Genomic DNA, 15,570 nt, shown 5'->3' with positions numbered 1-15,570 from the left:
GCTCTGTTTAAATTTACTACTATATTACTAGGGATAGATATGCGACTAACCTCCTAGTCCTAATTAATCTATGCCTGAGGATTACGTCACAATGCTCTCCAGACTTGATACTTTTTTTTTTTTTTTTTTTTTTTATAACATCTGTTTATTGGAAAACATACAACGATACAGACAACAAGCCAAGATAAAGTTTCTACGGCTCACTAGTGCAAAATAAATTGTCTCTGAATCCAATATCTCACCAATTTCTCTAAGTAGAATACCCATAGGCATGTGTAGGTCTTATAGACTAAAAGTTTCTTCAGGTAACATCTGATTCATATAACATTAGATAATGTATGAAAGGGGGTGATAGAAAATATAGGCGAGGACCTCCGGAGCTTCGACTATCCTATTAATCTTCTCTGTGATGGTGGTAATGATTCCTCCCAGATGAAGCGTATGTCAGCTAAAGTGTTTAATTTATGCCTTTTTACATAGCCATATTCCTCTAAGGACAGGAGACTAGACACTTTCATCCTCCATACTGGAATAGAGGGAATGTCTGGAGATTTCCATTTGTGTGCAATCAGGGCCTTAGCACCATTTAGTCCCATTTGCAATAATGTGAGTCTCAGTGTACATGTGATGTTTGGTTTAACATTGAGTAAAGCTATGTTATGTGTCAATCTGAAACTATTTGGCAGTATTCTTCTAAAATGCGTCTCTATACCTTCCCACAATGGCCTAACTCTGTCGCACTCCCACCACATGTGTATATAACTCCCTCTCTGCCCACATCCTCTCCAACACCCATCACTCGCAGCTGGGTAAATCGAATGTAACCTCGCCGGTGTCAGATACCATCGCATCATAACTTTAGTATTGAGCTCTATTATTTGTGGGGATGTGGAAGATTTTTTGGTGTTTTTAAATATCTTTATCCAGTCCTCTGTTCCTATTTCTATGTCCATGTCATGATGCCATTTTGTGGTATATGTGGGAAGCTGTGTAGTTTGCGGCGTCTGTAACAGTTTTCTTGAAAGTGATAGAGAGTGTGGTGTTGCCTCTTCTTTGAGGCACAGTTGCTCAAAGGCTGTCAGATCTCTCAAGTAGTCAGCTCTGTGAGGGGAAGTGTGTATGAAGTGAGCTAACTGGTGGTATTTGAGCCACCTCGCATAGTTACCGTTTGCAATGTTTCTGATATCCTCCCTGGGCTTAAGTTTCCGATTCAGTGTAAAGTCTCTTAATGGTGTTGTAAAGCCCCATTCCGTCAGATGTTGTTGTCCGCTATCTAAACCCCCTATTAATTCTGCATTGATAGGAATAGGGAACAAGGGTGATCTAATCCCTGTGATATGTGGTTTGGTGGCAGTTATTTTGTCCCAAGAGTCAAACATCTGTCTATGTATCTCTAGATTCATACATTGTGGGGGCCTTAGATGTTTCGGTATCCAGCATAGTGTACCCACCATGATGACCTTCAGTATATGCGAGTCTATTGCTACCCAAGCCTTTGATTCCCTCGCTCCATGCCAATCTAATACCCTCTGTAATGTGACAGCTTCCAAATATATTGAGACACATGGGACGCCCAGGCCTCCATTGGCCAGGGTTCTGTACATTGTTTCTTTGTTGATCCTGGGTTTGCTTGTTCCCCATATGAAAGTGTTAATGTGTTTTTGTAGTCTAGCCTGATACCATTTTGGGAGGACCATGGGAAGTGTCTGCATAACATACAATATTCTTGGGAGAGTTGTCATTTTTATGCACTGAATCCTTCCCCACCATGAGATGGGTTTGGTCGCCCAGTGTTGTAAATCACGCGAAACGCTATGTAGTAGGGGGGCATAATTATTCTCAAATAAGACTTTTTTGTCCGGTGACAGCTGAATACCCAGGTATTTCAACGTTTTAAATTGGAACTGAAGAGGGCAGATGGATGATAGATTCCTAAATGTTACTTGGGGAAGGGAAATGTTAAGAATTTCTGATTTCTGTAAGTTTATCTTAAAGTTTGAGTAACGACCAAATTCAGCGATTTCCGACAAGGTGGCAGGAATCGAATGTGAGGGGGAAGTCATTGTAAAAAGGACGTCATCCGCATATAGGGCGATTTTAAAATCATGTGGGCCTATTGTTATTCCCTGGATGTTTGGGTCTGCTCTAACTCTGGCTGCAAACACTTCCATCATTAATATGAATTTATCAGGATACACTACAAGAGAAATAAATTTATCAGGTAAGCATAAATTATGTTTTCTCTTGTTAAGTGTATCCAGTCCACGGAACATCCATTACTTATGGGATACCAATACCAAAGCTAAAGTACACGGATGACGGGAGGGACAGGCAGGCTCTTTATACGGAAGGAACCACTGCCTGAAGAACCTTTCTCCCAAAAACAGCCTCCGAAGAAGCAAAAGTGTCAAATTTGTAAAATTTGGAAAAAGTATGAAGAGAAGACCAAGTTGCAGCCTTGCAAATCTGTTCAACAGAAGCCTCATTCTTAAAGGCCCAAGTGGAAGCCACAGCTCTAGTAGAATGAGCTGTAATTCTTTCAGGAGGCTGCTGTCCAGCAGTCTCATAGGCTAACCGTATTATGCTACGAAGCCAAAAGGAGAGAGAGGTAGCCGAAGCTTTTTGACCTCTCCTCTGACCAGAATAAACGACAAACAGGGAAGACGTTTGTCGAAAATCCTTAGTTGCCTGTAGATAAAATTTCAGGGCACGGACTACATCTAGATTGTGTAGCAGACGTTCCTTTTTCGAAGAAGGATTAGGACACAAAGATGGAACCACAATCTCTTGATTGATATTCCTGTTAGTGATCACCTTAGGTAGGAACCCAGGTTTAGTACGCAGAACTACCTTGTCTGAATGAAAAATCAGATAAGGAGAATCACAATGTAAGGCAGATAACTCAGAGACTCTTCGAGCCGAGGAAATCGCCATTAAGAACTTTCCAAGATAACAACTTGATATCAATGGAATGAAGGGGTTCAAACGGAACCCCCTGTAAAACATTAAGAACTAAGTTCAAACTCCATGGTGGAGCAACAGTTTTAAACACAGGCTTGATCCTAGCTAAAGCCTGACAAAAAGCTTGAACGTCCGGAACTTCTGACAGACGTTTGTGTAAAAGAATGGACAGAGCTGAAATCTGTCCCTTTAAGGAACTAGCGGATAAACCCTTTTCTAAACCTTCTTGTAGAAAAGACAATATCCTCGGAATCCTAACCTTACTCCATGAGTAACTCTTGGATTCGCACCAATATAAGTATTTGCGCCATATCTTATGGTAAATCTTTCTGGTAACAGGCTTCCTAGTCTGTATTTAAGGTATCAATAACTGACTCAGAAAAACCACGTTTTGATAAAATCAAGCGTTCAATTTCCAAGCAGTCAGCTTCAGAGATATTAGATTTTGATGTTTGAAGGGACCCTGGATCAGAAGGTCCTGTTTCAGAGGTAGCGACCAAGGTGGACAGGATGACATGTCCACTAGATCTGCATACCAAGTCCTGCGTGGCCATGCAGGCGCTATTAGAATCACTGATGCTCTCTCCTGTTTGATTCTGGCAATCAATCGAGGAAGCATCGGGAAGGGTGGAAACACATAAGCCATCCCGAAGGTCCAAGGTGCTGTCAAAGCATCTATCAGAACCGCTCCCGGATCCCTGGATCTGGACCCGTAACGAGGAAGCTTGGCGTTCTGTCGAGACGCCATGAGATCTATCTCTGGTTTGCCCCAACGTCGAAGTATTTGGGCAAAGACCTCCGGATGAAGTTCCCACTCCCCCGGATGAAAAGTCTGACGACTTAAGAAATCCGCCTCCCAGTTCTCCACTCCCGGGATGTGGATTGCTGACAGGTGGCAAGAGTGAGACTCTGCCCAGCGAATTATCTTTGATACTTCCATCATTGCTAGGGAGCTTCTTGTCCCTCCCTGATGGTTGATGTAAGCTACAGTCGTGATGTTGTCCGACTGAAACCTGATGAACCCCCGAGTTGTTAACTGGGGCCAAGCCAGAAGGGCATTGAGAACTGCTCTCAATTCCAGAATGTTTATTGGTAGGAGACTCTCCTCCTGATTCCATTGTCCCTGAGCCTTCAGAGAATTCCAGACAGCGCCCCAACCTAGTAGGCTGGCGTCTGTTGTTACAATTGTCCAGTCCGGCCTGCTGAATGGCATCCCCCTGGACAGATGTGGCCGAGAAAGCCACCATAGAAGAGAATTTCTGGTCTCTTGATCCAGATTCAGAGTAGGGGACAAGTCTGAGTAATCCCCATTCCACTGACTTAGCATGCACAATTGCAGCGGTCTGAGATGTAGGCGTGCAAAGGGTACTATGTCCATTGCTGCTACCATTAAGCCGAACACCTCCATGCATTGAGCTACTGACGGGTGTTGAATGGAATGAAGGACACGGCATGCATTTTGAAGCTTTGTTAACCTGTCTTCTGTCAGGTAAATCTTCATTTCTACAGAATCTATAAGAGTCCCCAAGAAGGGAACTCTTGTGAGTGGAAAGAGAGAACTCTTCTTTTCGTTCACCTTCCATCCATGCGACCTTAGAAATGCCAGTACTAACTCTGTATGAGACTTGGCAGTTTGAAAGCTTGAAGCTTGTATCAGAATGTCGTCTAGGTACGGAGCTACCGCAATTCCTCGCGGTCTTAGTACCGCCAGAAGAGCACCCAGAACCTTTGTGAAGATTCTCGGAGCCGTAGCCAATCCGAATGGAAGAGCTACAAACTGGTAATGCCTGTCTAGAAAGGCAAACCTTAGATACCGGTAAAGATCTTTGTGAATCAGTATGTGAAGGTAAGCATCCTTTAAATCCACTGTGGTCATGTACTGACCCTTTTGGATCATGGGTAAAATTGTCCGAATAGTTTCCATTTTGAACGATGGAACTCTTAGGAATTTGTTTAGGATCTTTAAATCCAAGATTGGCCTGAAAGTTCCCTCTTTTTTGGGAACCACAAACAGATTTGAGTAAAACCCTTGTCCTTGTTCCGACCGCGGAACCGGATGGATCACTCCCATTAATAAAAGATCTTGTACGCAGCGTAGAAACGCCTCTTTCTTTATTTGGTTTGTTGACAACCTTGACAGATGAAATCTCCCTCTTGGGGGAGAGAATTTGAAGTCTAGAAGGTATCCCTGAGATATGATCTCTAACGCCCAGGGATCCTGGACATCTCTTGCCCAAGCCTGGGCGAAGAGAGAAAGTCTGCCCCCCACTAGATCCGTTCCCGGATCGGGGGCCCTCGATTCATGCTGTCTTAGGGGCAGCAGCAGGTTTCCTGGCCTGCTTGCCCTTGTTCCAGGACTGGTTAGGTCTCCAGCCTTGTCTGTAGCGAGCAACAGCTCCTTCCTGTTTTGGTGCAGAGGAAGTTGATGCTGCTCCTGCTTTGAAATTACGAAAGGAACGAAAATTAGACTGTCTAGCCTTAGGTTTGGCTCTGTCTTGAGGCAGGGCATGGCCTTTACCTCCTGTAATGTCAGCGATAATTTCTTTCAACCCGGGCCCGAATAAGGTCTGCCCTTTGAAAGGTATATTAAGCAATTTAGATTTAGAAGTAACGTCAGCTGACCAGGATTTTAGCCACAGTGCTCTGCGTGCCTGAATGGCGAATCCGGAATTCTTAGCCGTAAGTTTAGTTAAATGTACTACGGCATCTGAAATAAATGAGTTAGCTAACTTAAGGGCTTTAAGCTTGTGTGTAATCTCATCTAATGGAGCTGATTCAAGTGTCTCTTCCAGAGACTCAAACCAAAATGCTGCTGCAGCCGTGACAGGCGCAATGCATGCAAGAGGTTGCAATATAAAACCTTGTTGAACAAACATTTTCTTAAGGTAACCCTCTAACTTTTTATCCATTGGATCTGAAAAGGCACAGCTATCCTCCACCGGGATAGTGGTACGCTTAGCTAAAGTAGAAACTGCTCCCTCCACCTTAGGGACCGTTTGCCATAAGTCCCGTGTGGTGGCGTCTATTGGAAACATCTTTCTAAATATCGGAGGGGGTGAGAACGGCACACCGGGTCTATCCCACTCCTTAGTAACAATTTCAGTAAGTCTCTTAGGTATAGGAAAAACGTCAGTACTCGACGGTACCGCAAAATATTTATCCAACCTACACATTTTCTCTGGTATTGCAACTGTGTTACAATCATTCAGAGCCGCTAACACCTCCCCTAGTAATACACAGAGGTTTTCCAGCTTAAATTTAAAATTTGAAATATCTGAATCCAGTTTGTTTGGATCAGAACCGTCACCCGCAGAATGAAGCTCTCCGTCCTCATGTTCTGTAAATTGTGACGCAGTGTCTGACATGGCCCTAATATTATCAGCGCACTCTGTTCTCACCCCAGAGTGATCACGCTTACCTCTTAGTTCTGGTAATTTAGCCAAAACTTCAGTCATAACAGTAGCCATATCCTGTAATGTGATTTGTAATGGCCGCCCAGATGTACTCGGCGCTACAATATCACGCACCTCCCGAGCGGGAGATGCAGGTACTGACACGTGAGGCGAGTTAGTCGGCATAACTCTCCCCTCGTTGTTTGGTGAAATATGTTCAATTTGTACAGATTGACTTTTATTTAAAGTAGCATCAATACAATTAGTTCATAAATTTCTATTGGGCTCCACTTTGGCTTTAGCACATATAGCACAGATATCTTCCTCTGAATCAGACATGTTTAACACACTAGCAAATAAACTAGCAACTTGGAAATACTTTTCAAGTAATTTACTATAATATGAAAACGTACTGTGCCTATAAGAAGCACAGAAAAAGTTATGACAGTTGAAAATTAATAAACTGAAAAGTTATAGCATCAAATCTTTGTAAAAAACACAATTTTAGCAAAGGATTGCTCCCATTAGCAAAGGATAACTAACCCTGATAGCTAACAGTGAGAGAGATCAGTAAACTGTCATAAATTAAATAAAACGACTGCCAAGTGGAAAAAAATAGTGCCCAAAACATTTTTTCACCCAGTACCTCAGAAAATTAAACGATTTTACATGCCAGCAAAAAACGTTTAACATTAATAAATTGAGTGTTATTAAAAAGCCTGTTGCTAGTCCCTGCAAATTAGGCTAAAGTTTTATGCATACAGTATAATTCCAGTGAAGTGCCATTCCCCAGAATACTGAAGTGTAAAATATACATACATGACAGCCTGATACCAGTTGCTGCTACTGCATTTAAGGCTGAGTTTACATTATATCGGTATGGCAGAATTTTCTCATCAATTCCATTGTCAGAAAATAAAAGCTGCTACATACCTCTTTGCAGATTAATCTGCCCGCTGTCCCCTGATCTGAAGTTTACCTCTCCTCAGATGGCCGAGAAACAGCAATATGATCTTAACTACTCCGGCTAAAATCATAGAAAAACTCAGGTAGATTCTTCTTCAAATTCTACCAGAGAAGGAATAACACACTCCGGTGCTATTATAAAATAACAAACTTTTGATTGAAGGTATGAAACTAAGTATAATCACCACAGTCCTCTCACACATCCTATCTATTCGTTGGGTGCAAGAGAATGACTGGTAATGGCAGTTAGGGGAGGAGCTATATAGCAGCTCTGCTGGGTGAATCCTCTTGCACTTCCTGTTGGGGAGGAGTTAATATCCCATAAGTAATGGATGTTCCGTGGACTGGATACACTTAACAAGAGAAAGAGAAAGAAGATGGGGAGCTAAAATGTGCCTGAACTTCTTGTAATAGATGTTTGTAAAACCGTCCGGTCCTGGGCTTTTACCTGTGGGGAGTTCTTTTATTGTTTTTAGTATTTCTTGTTTTGATATGGGGCTATCCAATTTGTCAATTTGTGTTTGGGTCAATTTAGGGAGATTAGCCTGTTCGATATATTCTCTCATTCGATTCTGATGTTCTGGAGAGGTGTCTGAGTCTAAGTTGTAGAGCCTAGCATAATAGTCCCCAAAGAGGTTAGCTATTTCTTTGCTGTCGTATATAGGTCTGTTGTCCGGGGTGTGGAGTTTATCTATTTGGGAAGCTCTTGTTTGGGCCTTTAGTAATTTTGCTAAGAAAGGGCCTGCCCTGTTACTCTCATAAAAATATGTCTTTCTAAGTGAGAGGGCTTTCCTTTGTGATTCTTTCGTTAAAATGGCATTTAGTTCATGTCTACTCTTCATTAGGTGAACATATTCTGTTTGTCCCTTGGGGTTATTTTTATGTTGTAGTTCTAAGTGGTATATTTGAGAAGTTAATCTGTTTATTTCAGAATTGTACAACCTCCTTCTGTGAGCTGACAGTTTAATACATTCCCCCCTGATCACAGCTTTGTGTGCCTCCCATAAGCATTCTGGAGCCATCCCTGGTGTCTGGTTAACTTGGAAATATTCCGTCAACGCTTGGTGAATGTGTTTCTCTGAGGTTGGGTAGTGGAGTAGGGAATTATCCAATCTCCACAGAAATTGTGTATTCGGCTTGTTTGGCCAGACCAGTTGCATGGAAACCGCTGAATGGTCTGACCAGACCGTGGGTGTTATGTCTGCTTCCCTAAGTTGTGATATGTATGCCCTGTCTAAATAGAGGTGGTCAATACGAGTGTATACCGACCATGGGTGGGAATAGAACGTGTAATTCCTCTGAGTAGGGTGTAAGATGCGCCAGGAATCTAATAATCCTAGGACCTCTAAGCATTTAAGGACTGCGTTCGGGGGTCTCGTGTCAGAGAGGGATGAACCTTTAGAGGTGTCCAGTGTGGAGTCTATTGTCACATTCATATCTCCTCCCAATATCAGAAGACCTTTCTTGTGTTCTAAAATTAAGTCTAGAAGGTGTTTGTAAAATTTTTGCCGTCTGCTATTGGGGGCGTAGACATTTACTATTGTGATTGGTTTGTTGTATAAGAGCCCCACTAACAGAAGGATTCTACCCTCAGCGTCAGTTAATTTATTTAGTAATTGAAAGTGTATACTCCTATGAAACCGAATTCCCACCCCATTCTTTTTAGCATTATGAGAGTTAAAATACCCCGTTGGGAAATCTTTTGATTTAAATTTGGGTTCCTCCCCATTAACAAAATGAGTCTCCTGCAATAGTATTATGGAATCTTTATGCTTCGCTAAAGCTTTCATGGCTATGGAGCGTTTTGTGGGAGAGTTTAATCCCTTAACATTTTGGGTAACAATATTAATCAGAGGGTCAGCCATTCTCCTGGTGTCTAATGTGTGAACTGTAGTGGTTTTTTGAGCTTACCTGAATTGCCCCGGAGGTCCCCTCCTGAACACAAAGGGTTATATAGAAAAAGAAGATGCTTGATGAGATAAACAAAAGGCACATACTGCCAGCAGTTGGTACACTAGAAAATGTGAGCACAAAGTTAGAACATACACAACAGTAAATAGAATGAAAACACAATAAACTAAACAATTCCTTAACCAAGGGAATTAGTCTATGGAACAACCACCAGGCCAGTATGGTGACCCGGGTGATCGGTACATCCATATCCAACTCCGTGAAAAAATGGGGGGGGGGTTAGAAGGCACTCAGAGATGCCAATCTCTCTAGGTGGGCTAATTGAATAGTAAGCATAACATTTGTAAAATAACAACTAATTAGGGTTATCAATTCAGCACTCTATATTTTTGAGCAAGAGATAATACTTATTCTTTCACACTGGTGATTAATGCTAATGTTCAGGAAGAGTCCCGTGAATGACCCGGTGTATCTGCTTGAGGGGCAGAAGGTCTTCGTCTCTTCTTCGCCACCAGAGACCATTCCTGTCTTTGTGGCTTAGGGACTGATGTTTTTTGTAAATGTCGATCATTTCTGTCATCAGTGAGCTTTGGTAGAGCAGGCTGGGGAATGTTCAATTGAGCGCAAAAAGGCTCCAAATCCTCCGCATCTTTGTAAATGTAGGTCTTGTCACCTTTGTTGACTCTGATTGAAAAGGGAAATCCCCATCTATAGGGTATATTTAAGTCTCTCAGGTGCAATGTTAAGTATCTCGCTTCTTTTCTTTTTGCCAGAGTGATAGGGCTAAGGTCTGCAAAGATCTGAAGTGAGTCTTCTCCAAAGGTTATTGGTGTTTGCTTTCTGGCCGCCTGTATTATCCTTTCTTTATCTGAGTACTTGTGGCACCTAAGTATGATATCTCTGGGAGGTGCTGTTGCTGCGGGCTTAGGTCTTAATGCCCTATGCGCTCTATCCAGGCTGACTCTCTCATCCCCTTCTGTTCGTAGTAGGAATTTGAATAGGTTTTGAAGATATGATGGGATCTGAGCAGCTTGAATTTCCTCTGGAATCCCACGAATTCGTAGGTTTTGGCGGCGACCTCTATTGTCTAGGTCCTCCACCTGTTCTTGCAGCTGTATAATGGTCGAATTTTGGTATTGTAGCTCTGTGGTCATGGACATGGCTGATTGTGTGTTTTCCTCCACCTGCTCCTCTATTTGTATAACCCTGTTCCCCAAATCTGCCACATCTTTTTTAATGTCTGCCAGGCCCTCTTTTATAACTCTGCTAACTTGATTCATGAACGAAGAGAAATCCTCCTTAGAGGGTAGAGCTTTCAGATCCGCCCTTGTTATAGTGCTATTATTATCATTGCCTCCCATGTTCAATAATGGACTGTCTTTGTCTCCTATTTCGGTCAGCATAGAGGGGTCAGGGTCATCAGAGGAAGCTGTTTCACAGGGTTTAAAGAAATTGTTTAGCTTTCCCCCATTTATATTTGGCCCTTTAGGGTGTTTGTCCGCGCGTTGCAGGCGCTTACTTGTCATAGTGAGAGTTGCAGTTTGCAAGTGGTTTCCTCCTCTGGTATCCTGACAGGATGCTGTGACGCAGTTAATATTATTATCACAGGGCCTTGTGGTATTTCAATCAGTCTATGTATATTAATCACTGCGTTAAACAAGTAGGTTCGGTGATGTAGCCAAGTTAGTTTTATGTGCAGTGGCCGTTACTATCGATTAATAGTATATGGTGTTCAACAGTGGCTAGAAAGGGTTGTTGACAGCCTCTTCACTCCTTTTTCAGATTAAAGTTAGTCTCCCAATAACTGTCTCACCTCACGCAGAGTCTCTTTTAATTGCTGGTTACCTCCGGGCCGGTCTATGTGTCCGCTGTTATAAACTTCAATGTCCTCCCCGGAGCAACTCTGTAGCATAGGCCTAGCCTCGGTTGTATTCTGATGCTTGCCGCGGTTGAGGATTGCCTCGGGACTGGCGATATTAGAAGCGGTGTTGTCGCCTTGATTTTTCTCCTTCGCTTACTCACCGGGTGTTTTAGTCACATAGAGCCAGTGTTTCCATCCGTGTTCTTGCTCTTTTAAGTTGTTTTTAGCCCCCACCTGAAAGATCTTTCACGGAGCTTTAAGCTATTGCGGCCATATTCTCCGACGGCCGGCTCCGCCCCCCCAGACTTGATACTTTTATAGACTTGCATATCTTGAACACAATTTCTAAACATAGAACATAAACACACCACCAATACTAATATGATCTTAACCTACTCTAAGATTTATTACCACATCGTTGGAAGAGTAATTTGGTCTAACTCTAGGGTTAAATATGCACCATCACTCATGTTAAGCAGGGCATAGGAGAATATTATATACATCTTAAAACCTCTATAGGCCCACACATAAGAATGTCCCCCTCAAGAAACAAAGACCAACATTGATCCTAAGAACCCATCAAACAGGGATGGAATAGTAACCTGCGTCTTTTAGCCCAAATACATAACTACAGCTGGTCTGTAGGTATGTTATACTAAGTTACCATAATAGTTTCACAAGCATTACTGTTATACGCTTCAAGGTCTGAGATGGTTATGAATGTTAACTACCGTACGGTTTTGTAGAGTTAGGCAGGAGTCTATTGAGGTATTACATCATTGTTTAGACATGAAAAGTGACAATGTCATAGTTAGTATGTATCAATATGTCAGTTTTTTATGTCTTCTTGAGGATGTTCAGCATTTTACTTTGTTTTGTTACCTCATATGTTTTCTTATACAATTTTTTTAGGAATATTGCTCAGAACACTAATATTATTTAAAATTTCTAGGTATATAGCACCTCCTATTGGTTTATGGGTGGGGGCTACTGACAGATTCATGTTGTTCATCCCTTATGATAGTGCCTAAACAATATTACTCTTGAGAGTGAATATTCCCAGATAGGGTTATTTGGCAGATTTAATATATATATATATATATATATATATTTATTAGGTACAAAATTTACTTATCTCATCTGAGTAATGGGCTTGTTATACTTTAAAGTACACCTCTTTCTTAAACGCCCTACGTATTAAGCTATATTGTCAGTCGCCCATTTTCATAAGCTATACTCCGCTTTGAGTCTCTCTTTTGCCACAGGTCTATACACGAGAACATTCTTACACACTGCTTCCCAGTTTGAGGAGTATAACCCGCCGCTATATTCGTCTACACTCTCAATCACTCATGCTCCTAACCAGTAAGGATAGTCTGATATGTACATATCTAGGTTCAGGACATTTTTCTCCGTGGTAGCTAACTAACTGACGTGAGATAGTCTACTTGGTCTCAGTTTATATAACCCTAGCTAGTGTTTCTCTAATAGAGAGGTTCCAACTCATAACAATGTTATAGCACAAGATCTGCTCAAGATGCAACAGGCTGAACATATGCAACTAATGTCCTTCTCTTTCTCCATAGACTTATAAAACAGCTTCATAAGGGTTACAACAATATACTATCATTTCTATACTTAAAAATTCAAAGGCCCAAAAGTATTCACTTGTATGACATTATAGCTGGCTCCGCCCTCCCATTCCCCCCCCTTTTTCCTCACTTAGAGCGTCTCTCGCCCGCTGAACCTCCCTTCCCCAAAAACCATAAAGCCAACTCCCCCTTGCTTCAATCTTTTTTTGTATAGTTACTCTAATGTATGTTTTTCCACTGCAATGCGGGGACTATTTATATTCTTCATTTAATATAAAATCGAGGTTCCATAATTATGTATACAAAATTTCCTTAGATATACTAGCCCAATTTATTCTAGACTGTTAGTCCTACTTACTAGTTACATGGCGTAAATTGCTACATCCTCACACAGACAGTTGGAATAATAGTCTAAACTATATACTATATGGGCGTAGTGTTTTCTCTGTGTCAAAGGTTTCCAGAATGTACGCCTAGAGAAATTATCGACCTGCAGTTGTACTATGTTTATACGTTAAGAATGTATGTCTTACCACAATGTTATTATTATATATTGATGATTCTGTATGTAACATTTTTCACAACCTCAAAAAAAAAAAAAAAAAAAAGGATAAAAAAGAAAAGAAAGATAAGCACAAAATAATCAAATTATACCCAGTGCCAAATTAAGAGGACTACATAATTTTATCCTAATTAAACTTTGGGTGTGCCAGCAAGAAAGCTACATTTTTATCCAGATAGTTATCATATGTGTGTTTTCTATATTATTAGGGTTCAAATACTATTACACCTTATTCCTAATTTTTGGGAACCATTATCATTACAGAATACTGTAAGCACTTGAAGATATAGATATGGAATACGGTGCGTCACTGACATGCAGAGCAATTTTACATAACTATATGAATTTTCTGGAAAGGCAAGGTAGGTGTACAGTATATTCATGTATATATTTTACATGTTGATACCCCCGCCCCTAGATTTTTGTGATATCCATGTGTCAAAGTAAAGGATCAAATAATACAATAAAAAGTGAAGATGGGCCATGAAATTCTCTGTTATAATAATAAAGGTCAGCAGATAGAACCTTACCATAAGCTCCCATTGTCAGATGGAGGAGTGTAAAAGTTGATACGGTCACTTGTCATTTGTTGGCTTAGTGCAATAAAGAGAGCTATAAAATACACTAAAAAAGTTTTCCAATTAGATTCTGAAATGACAAATAGTCTGACATAATTATTAAACACATTTTATTATAATTGCCTAATGCCTTTTTATCTAAATGCAATTTGTATTTATGTTTTGCCGCAAATTTTAAAAATGTGTTGTCAGAAAGCAGACAAAATATGTGCATCTCAGCACAATATGTGATTTCTTTAGTGACACTTTTTTTCTGTCTGGACTTTCTACCTCACACTACAATAGAATAGTGTAGCTTTGCTTTATGCTTGGACATGACTTACTTCATTTTTCTTTTGTGTTACATTAAAGGTACTTTGGAAATGTTTAAGCATTAACCCCTTAATCCCATGCAAGTATATATACACGTCATGCGGTACTATGCTTATCGTACCACACAACGTATATATACATCAGAGCTGCAGGAAGCTCCAGCAGTTAAGTTACAGCCGAGAGCTGGAGCTCCTGAGCTCGTGGCATCTGCCTGCATATGGAACCAGAGCGCGATCTGTGCTCCGGTTCCATATGAAGGCAGATGCCAGATCATTAGACGCTGACACTGTGTGTGTCAATGTCTACAACGATCATCTGCTGGTGCCGGGAGGTGGTCCAGCAGTGGAGGGGTGAAGGAGGGAGTGGGATGTCCCTACACTACAAAGAAAAAAATAAATAAATAAAGGGAGAAGGATGGAAAGCTATACTACTGGAAAAATGCGGGGGGTCCCTAGCCAACAATTACTGGAGGGAGGATGTGGGGGGACCAGTACATTACAGAAAAAAAAAAGAAAGAAAAAAATATATATTTTTAAAGGGATACTAAACCCAAACGCTTTCTTTCATGATTCAGATAGAGCATGCAATTTTAAGCAACTTTCTAATTTATTTTTATTTGAAAAAGAAGGCATCTAAGCTAAGGAGCCAGCCAATTTTTGGTTCACCACCATGGACAGCATTTAACCTCCAATCAGCAAGAACAACCCAGGTTGTGAACCAAAAATGGGCCGGCTTCTAAACTTACATTGCTGCTTTTCAAATAAAGATAGCAAGGGAACGTAGAAAAAAATGATAATAGGAGTACATTAGAAAGTTGCTTAAAATTGCATGCTCTATCTGAATCACGAATGAAAAATTTTGGTTCAGTGTCCCTTTAAGGTATTTTATAGGTACTGGCAGACAGCTGCCAGTACCTAAGATGGCAGGCACTAGAGGGTGAGGGTTAGAAAGCTGTTTGGGAGGGACCAGGGAGGTTGGAGGGTAAGAAAAAAAAAAAAAAAAAAAAAAAAATGCCTTATAACTTAATATTGGCAGACTGTCTGCCAGTACCTAAGATGGTGGTGACCAGTGGGGGTTGAGGGAGGGAAGAAAGCAGTTTGGGAGGAATCAGGGAGTGGAAGGTGTCAGGTGGGAGGGTAATCTCTACACTAAAGCTAAAATTAACCCTACAATAACCAATGGTAAAGTCATGTATGTCTGCTATTTCTGAACAAAGGGGATCCCAGAGAAGCTTTTACAATAATTTGTGCCATGATTCCACAAGCAGTATGTATAAAATTTCAGTGAGAAACCCAAACGGCTAGATTACGAGTTTTGTCGGTAAAGACTTGCGTTGCTAACGAGCCTTTTTTTTCCAGCGCTCACTTTAAACAACGCTGGTATTACAAGTTTTCTGAATGGCTGCGTTAGCCTCAGAAAAGTGAGCGTTGAGCAA

The 15,570-nt window shown here is 41.1% G+C and overlaps 1 protein-coding gene across 1 annotated transcript in view; it reads right to left on the bottom strand.

Moving 5' to 3' along the window:
* The window catches only part of TMEM237 (transmembrane protein 237), a 122,208-nt gene that overhangs the window by 46,127 nt on the left and 60,511 nt on the right, over positions 1 to 15,570 (bottom strand). Inside the window, exon 9 of the mRNA XM_053713287.1 lies at positions 13,776 to 13,869. Coding sequence (XP_053569262.1) covers positions 13,776 to 13,869 — 94 coding nt within the window. The remainder of the gene's footprint in view (positions 1 to 13,775; positions 13,870 to 15,570) is intronic.

This window comes from Bombina bombina, chromosome 1 (genome assembly GCF_027579735.1).
Source record: "Bombina bombina isolate aBomBom1 chromosome 1, aBomBom1.pri, whole genome shotgun sequence".
Classification (NCBI taxonomy): Eukaryota; Metazoa; Chordata; class Amphibia; order Anura; family Bombinatoridae; genus Bombina; species Bombina bombina.
The sequence above is the reverse complement of the archived record's forward strand: the minus strand, read 5'-3'. Positions and strand labels throughout refer to the sequence as shown.